We start from the raw sequence: 7,023 nt of genomic DNA on the forward strand, positions 1-7,023 counted from the left end.
CCCCCTCAGCACACTAAAGTAGCTGTATATCCACATTACTCCGGTGCTGAACGCGAGGAGCTTAAAAAGACACCAGCATGCTATGAGGTACATGAAAAACCTTAGTCCACTCTGCACCAGATTTACAATGGAGTGCCAATACTGCACTGCCCGCATTCTCCACCAATAATTGTCACGGTGTTGTCCGTGACAGTGACCCAAGGGAAACCGAGAAGGGAGAGGGGAGAGAAAAAGAAACTGCGTCAGTGGCCGCGCGGCCGCCCGAGCAGAGCCGCGCTCCGGGAGGGGGAGGGGGAAACGGCGGGAAGAGATGGGTCTACAAGAAAACAACGGCACGATCTGAGAAGGAACGGTAACTTTACTAAATCTAATAAAATTGAACAATTGAAAGAGAGAGAACAATTTCCAAACCAAAAGCTGTGAGCTTACGTTAAGGAGGACCTGCAGGCGAAGCACACGTGCTGAACCTCCACGGCAGCCCAGAGCAACGCGCCCAGGCAGAGCGCCGCCTGCATCCGGTGCGGAGCTCCGCCCCTCCCCTCTGCTGCTCCCCCAGCATTAACTCCTTAACTGCTGCATGATGCTCTGATGTGGAATACTGGCATCAAAACCACAAAACCACAACAGTCTCTCAAATATGAGATGCCTTTCTCAACAGTATTCCATTTTCTCGTCTAAAGCTCCAGATCAATGTGGGTCAATGGGGTCAATGGGATCAATGGGGTCAGTGGGGTCAATGGGGTCAATGGAGACATCAGTGGGGTCAATGGGGTCAATGGGATCTATGGGGTCAGTGGGGCCAATGGGGCTAATGGGGTCATTGGAGTCAATAAGGTCAATGGGATCTATGGGGTAAATGGAGTCAGTGGGGTCAGTGGGGTCAATGGGGTCAGTGGGTCAATGGGGTTAATGGGATCTATGGGGCTAATGGGGTCAATGGGGTCAGTGGGGTCAATGGGGTCAATGGGGTCTATGGGGTCAGTGGGGTCCATGGGGTCAATGGGGACATCAATGGGGTCATTGGGGTCAATGGGGTCAATGGGTTCACTGGGGTCTCTGTAGGGCCGTCCTTCCTTCACAGCTAGTACCATTCAGCACTGCAGCAACCAGGTGACAATAGTTCATCTGAGTGCCGTATGAACTCCTTCCTCGAGCCTTGGATTTCAGTCATCTTCAGGGGTCGGTCAATAGTGGTACCAGTGACTTCATCCTCACTCATCATCCTCCCTCTCCTCTCCATGTCTCTCACTTTTCTTAGTAGCCTTTCTTGGTGGTAGTGGTTTAGAGGAGGGCTCCTCGCCTGGATCTTCCCCTTCTTCCTCTGCTTCTTCTTTCTGTTCTAGATGCAAGGACACCCGTTTCCATTTCTGGCCTTCCACAGGGGCAGCTGACATTGATACTGGTGCTTCCTCTGATGGCTCAGCTTTGACTTGGAGGTTTCCCTTTTTGGTTTGGACCTCAGTTTGGAAACTGTCTCTCTCCAGAACAGTATTATATAGAGCTTGGGAAGCATAACCCAAGCCCCAAATAAACCGCTTCACTTCACTTCAGATCTTTCTGAGCCACACCATGACTCACCCAAATTCTTGCTTAGTTTCACAGAATCCCAAAGGGGTTCAAGAGTAAAATCCCATGACATCAGGGTTTCCCACGCTTCTAATCTCTTTCCTGAATCTATCCACGTTCTCTGCCATTCAGCACTCTCTGGTTTTGAGAAAGGCTTCCTCCACATGATGTAAATTACCACTGCAGAGAGTATATGCAGGGAAACTGATAATACAGTCCCTAGGCTGGCATCCCAAACATACGTAAGGAACTGGAAAGAGATCCTGGAAAGCAGTCCAAACATTGCATCATCTGTTCCATCAGCTGGAGTGCACGAGGCACGAGGCAGGTATGTCTAACAGTGCCCTTAAGGGGTTATGCACTGATACAACTCCAATAAAGAACTTAAAAACAAGCCAACGTGCTCTAAGGTACATAATGACCCTTAGTCCTCTAGGGAATAGTTTTACAATGGAGTAGAGATTCTTGAGTGCCTGCATCCTCCACCGATAATGGTCACGATGTTATCCATGACAGGAACACAAGAAAACAAGGTGGGAGTGAGGGAGGAAATAAAACTGCACCATTTGTGGCCACGAAGCTGCTGAGCAGAGCCGTGTGCTCTGGGGAGGTGAGGGGGGGCAGATGGGGGGAAGGGTGTAACAGATGGGTCTAGGGGAAAAAAAAAACAACAAAAAAAACAGTGGCAACAATTTGAAGAGGAATGGTGAATTTTATTAAATCTTACAAAATTGAACAATTGAACAAAGTATCCAAAATCTGAGGATCTTACATAGTAAAACCGCAGGGGAAGCACATCTACGGCAGGTCAAAAGTTTGGAAAAGTTTGGAAAACACACCAGACAAAGAGAGGCTGCGGTTTGATCTGGAGCTCCAGCCCTCTGCTGCTCCCCTTCAGAGCATGAACTCTTTAACTCCCAGCATGACGTTCTGATGTGGAATACCAGTATCAAAATTATATATTAATATATATATTAATACCAGTATCAAAACCACAACAGCTGAGAAGACAAATGGAGGTCAAAGTAAAGGTTTGAAACGTTCAAACAGGAAGATGGGAAGGTCCATTCAGATTGATAACACGGGAGCGAGGATGCGCTTGTGTCATTACAGATCCAGGAATGAAATGGATCCCTGCAAAGTGGGGGGATCCCACAGCTGTGGCTCCAGGACGCCATATCAGACCCTTGTCATAGGATTCCTGATTGTGTCCATCACAGCAGGCCCATGGACAATCCAACCGCGTCAAAACCTTGGGGTAACATTTGCTAACATGAGGGATTCCTTCTGCCTCTCTATGGCTATGCCTGGAGACCCATTTCAAACCTGCCTAGTGGGTATACAATATGTAATTTTGGGATGTTAGAAGGTTACATACATAATAATACTGTTTTGACACTGAACGATACCGAGATAATTCGAGCACGTAATAGCACAGGACAGATGACAATAACATTAGCTATCGTGGATACAAGGTTAGATAGCTGTTTAGATAGTACGCTATCATGGGATGGTCAAAGGATTGGATTGTTCATGGCTTACTGATGTTCTTATTATTGTTATCCTCAGGATTATTCCTTTTGTTGTTCTTAAATAATAAGATCACAAAAGCTTTCAATGGAACAACATTAGTGCAAAAACAAAGGGGAATTGAGGATTAGAATAGGACTATATATAGGACTATAATATGATTAGGACTATGGATTAGAATAGGACTATATATAATAGATTAGAATAAGACTATATATAGGACTATAATAGAAGATGTGACAGTTGGGGTCAGATGAAGGCCAGGAGACATTCATCGATACAGCAGATGGGACCACAGAGTCTGGAAAGGTGAAAAGGAGTAGGACGAATGAGAAGGAACAAGGAAGAGCAAAGCAATGAATCAGAAGTAGCCACTTGGCTGACGTGGCCCAATCCAAAGTTGGTTGTGCCGGGAACTGACTCTATATCCAGTGGTTGTTCAGAGTAAAGGATCTTCTCAATACGATTCTCGTGGAGTTGTCATGGAATCCATTGATTTCCACATGCAGACGTGGAGGGGAAGGGGCACTGCAGGCCCAGCGGTACCAGCCAGCAGCCACAGCCCAACCGTGACCCCACTTGGCCAAGGAGCAGAGAGGCCCTGCCCACAGCAGCAAGGGAGCCCTTACCTTCCCCTTCCTCCTCTCTCCAGCGCAGGCAGACCCCCAGAAGCCCTCTGCCCGGCAGCAGGTACTGCATGTAGGGATACGTTGCTCTCAGCCCGCTCCCTCCAGCTGGTGGCCTCCTGCATCCCTGCGGACACGGTGCACGTTGACGGCAAGTACTCTCAGAGTCCTTGTTCCAGCAGTATTGGACTTTATACTCCACACAATCTTAAGGGACAAATGGGACAAGGGTGACCTTACAGCTCAGGTCCCCGTATGTTGGGAACCCCTCCTTCCTGGGCAGCCTCAGGCAGCCCCTTCCTCCTGCCCTCCGCTCACTTCACCGGCTCACAGTGAGCTTGGTCTGAGCCCCACAGCCTTTTATCTGCTCCTCAGACATCCTCTAAAGTACATTTAGATTTGCTGAGTCATTAAGGTTAGAAAAAACTAGAAAGGTCGTCAGGTTCAATGGTCCAACCAGGTCCTGGCCCATATGCTACTGGAAGCACCCCGAAGATGTCATCAACTGCTGCTTATGTGGCGTCGGGACCGGCTGTTGCTGTTCCGGGCCCGACGTGGTACCCGGGAGCGGCTTCGCTCCTGGGCTGGCTCTGTCCTCCTGGACCAACTCCCATGGCATAAACAAGGCTGGCTCTGGGACTCTGCATCACGACGACGTCGGAGAGCGGAGCAGCTCCGAGTCTGGGCCCTCCCTGTCTGCGCACACTGGGCTCCATCAGCCACTGTGGAACCCCTCGAGGGCCCCGGTGCTTCCCGTTGGCTGTTGCTGTGAGTGCAGCTCTCTGCACTTGGAGTTGGTGTTTGCCTGCTCCCACGGTGTGTTCGGGGCCAGCTTGGGGTATCTGGGACCTGGCACTGCAGCGGACAGCGGCTTCGTGTCCGGGCCCGCCCTCCCCGTCTGGGTCGGAGGTTGTAGCCATGTGCCGGGGAGGGCCTCGTGGCCTCTGACACCTCCCAGCTGTCCAAGTCCGGGGCAGAGTTATGGCAGCTCCCACGTTGTCCTCGGAGCTCATTAAAGCTATTCTCATTCTGAGGTAAACGTGGGGAGATTCTCCCATGGTCTGTCCCACGCTGTCTGGACAGGCCGCTGCTCTCAGGCACACGAGAACCATCTGGCCTCGATGTTTCCTGGCTGGAGGTGCTGGAAGTACTACTCTCCAGTGCTGGGGAGCCTTGGGATGGCCCCAGTCCCCGTTGGCTGGTAGTGCTGGAGTCTGTAAAGGAGGCAGGAAGGTGAGCAGGATTGAACCCTGCCTGGGGGTGGGATTGGCTCCAAGGTCTCCAGGGTAAAGGGACGTGAGCAAGACCGCCCTGAGCATGCAGCACATGGTTCTTTGCCTCTTACCGGTGCCCTCTCCAGCACAGACATTGCACTCCCAGGTGGAGGCACTCTCACTCAAGTCGGAGCAGTGCCGATGGGTGCCCTGTGCAGCACAGGAGCTGCAGAGCAGCAGCTCCCAGGGCCTGGGGAAACAAACGGCTTGTGGACATGAGGACTAAGTCACCTTAGCCAGTGAGAGCCCAGCACACCTCTGCTGCTCAGTCTGTGCTCCCCAACCCCACGCTGAGGCTGCGATCCCACGCAGAGCCCTAGAGGGCTGCTGAGGTAACTCACCCCGCTCTCTCTGCCTGCTCCCTGCCTTGTGGGTAACAGCACTCGCTGGCATCGCAGCACCTGTGCCTCTCTTGAAGTGATACATATGCATCATTCTCCTCCCACGTTGGTATCCTGTCAGAGAAAGGAGGGAACGTCATGAGCACTACTGCACCAGGACGAAAACTAATCCATGGCACCCCTCTTCCTCCACCCAATCCCCAGTTCCAGCTTCCAATGATGCTGAGGCCTGGTTTAATGTCAGCAAAGGGCCAGGCCTGCAGGGGCTGTCAGAACCTGGGCAAGCACAGCTCTTGTGTCCTCACATCTTGGGAAATGGCTGAAAGACACCAACCTGACTGGTACGCGTATTCCCAGGATGATCATGAGTAGGCAAAAGATGCCCCTGTCTCCACAAATGGGACACCGGAAGCACAAAATCCCAGCACACAGGGCCTGTTCCTGCAGCAGAAACACAAGAAGCATGAGCATGAGCAGGATCTGGTGCTGCTAAGCTCCTGCCGTGCCCAACAGGCAAGGGGAGGCCTCCTACCTGGATGCAGGCCCGGTGGAACCAGGCACTTTGGCAGCATGGGCACACCATGGTGCTGTAGGAGATGCTGTCCCCCACGGGGTCCATGCACATGATGCACCTGGTGTCCTGCGGTGGCATTGCCTCCACTGGCTGCTGTGGGCAGTGCTCCCAGCAGAAAGACCTGCGGGAAGGTGAGAGGGATGGGCAAGGTGAGAAGTGCTGAAGGGAGGGCAGAGGAACACCAAGGAGCCCCAGGCTCTGGCTCTGGCTGTGTCAGGCTGCTGGGAGGTGTCATGGTGCCTTCCTCGCTTCTTTGGCTGGTGCTGACAGCAGGGGTTGGAGGCTCACAGGTGAGGCGTGGCAGCCCTTACCAGTATTGGTGAATGTACTGAGTGACACATTCACCCTGCAAGGCACAGGGGAGATGGAAGCTGCGGTCGCATCCTGTTTCTGCGCATGTGATGGAGGCCCCCAGTTTGCCACAGACAATGCAGTGCTGGAAAGAATAGAGCAGGTCCCATAAGCAACAAGCTCAGGGCCTGTGCATCTGACCCCCCACAACTGGGCAGAGCCCAGACTGCAGGCATGGCTGGGTCACGCTCTGCAGAGCTGCCCAGTGAACAGTCATCATCTGCAAGGAGGGGACTTTGTCCTGGAGCTTGTTGGAAATGCTGGGATTGCTTTCTTAGGAGCAGGTTAAGATCACCAGTCCTCTCCAGCCACAAATCTGCCTGTTCCACTCAGGTCCTCACCGTCTGCTCTGCCTGCTCAACTGTGCGTATGATGTCTTCTTGGGAAAACATGAAAGTCCTCTCATCTCGTTGTTGACAGAGGCCACTGGCAAATATCTGCACAAAGGGTAATAACATGATGTTGTAAGAGCAGGAAGAATGGAACCATTGGTTGGAGGAAGATGGTAGGAGCTGCAAGGGAACTCACCGCACAATAAGTGTGGAAGTAGCACCCATTTATCTCGTATTTTTGCCCAAGGATGTCTGAGTTCTCATCCACCTGGCCACACAGCTTGCATGCTGGAGGGAGAGAGCAACAGCAGTGAGTGAGTGCCTTGCCCCTCGGGCCATCTGCCTCTGAGGGCTGTTCGAGGGGCTGTTGTGTGCCGGCCATGTGAAGGGCAGGGCCCGAGGCTGTGGAGATGAAGGGACACTGCAGGC

General features: G+C 52.3%; 1 protein-coding gene across 1 annotated transcript; it reads right to left on the reverse strand.

The window, feature by feature from the left end:
• Positions 1-687: 687 nt before the first annotated feature.
• On the reverse strand, positions 688-6,720 carry LOC136054535 (PHD finger protein 7-like). The gene is given in 9 exon segments (XM_065745826.1): positions 688-845; positions 3,726-3,929; positions 4,793-4,936; positions 5,068-5,186; positions 5,338-5,451; positions 5,672-5,848; positions 5,850-6,032; positions 6,223-6,347; positions 6,604-6,720. Coding segments are annotated over 9 exon segments (1,341 nt in total).
• Positions 6,721-7,023: the final 303 nt, after the last annotated feature.

The sequence above is a fragment of the Cyrtonyx montezumae genome, unplaced genomic scaffold (genome assembly GCF_038088225.1).
Source record: "Cyrtonyx montezumae isolate F1298 unplaced genomic scaffold, pur_monq_1.0 scaffold_38, whole genome shotgun sequence".
NCBI classification, from domain to species: Eukaryota; Metazoa; Chordata; class Aves; order Galliformes; family Odontophoridae; genus Cyrtonyx; species Cyrtonyx montezumae.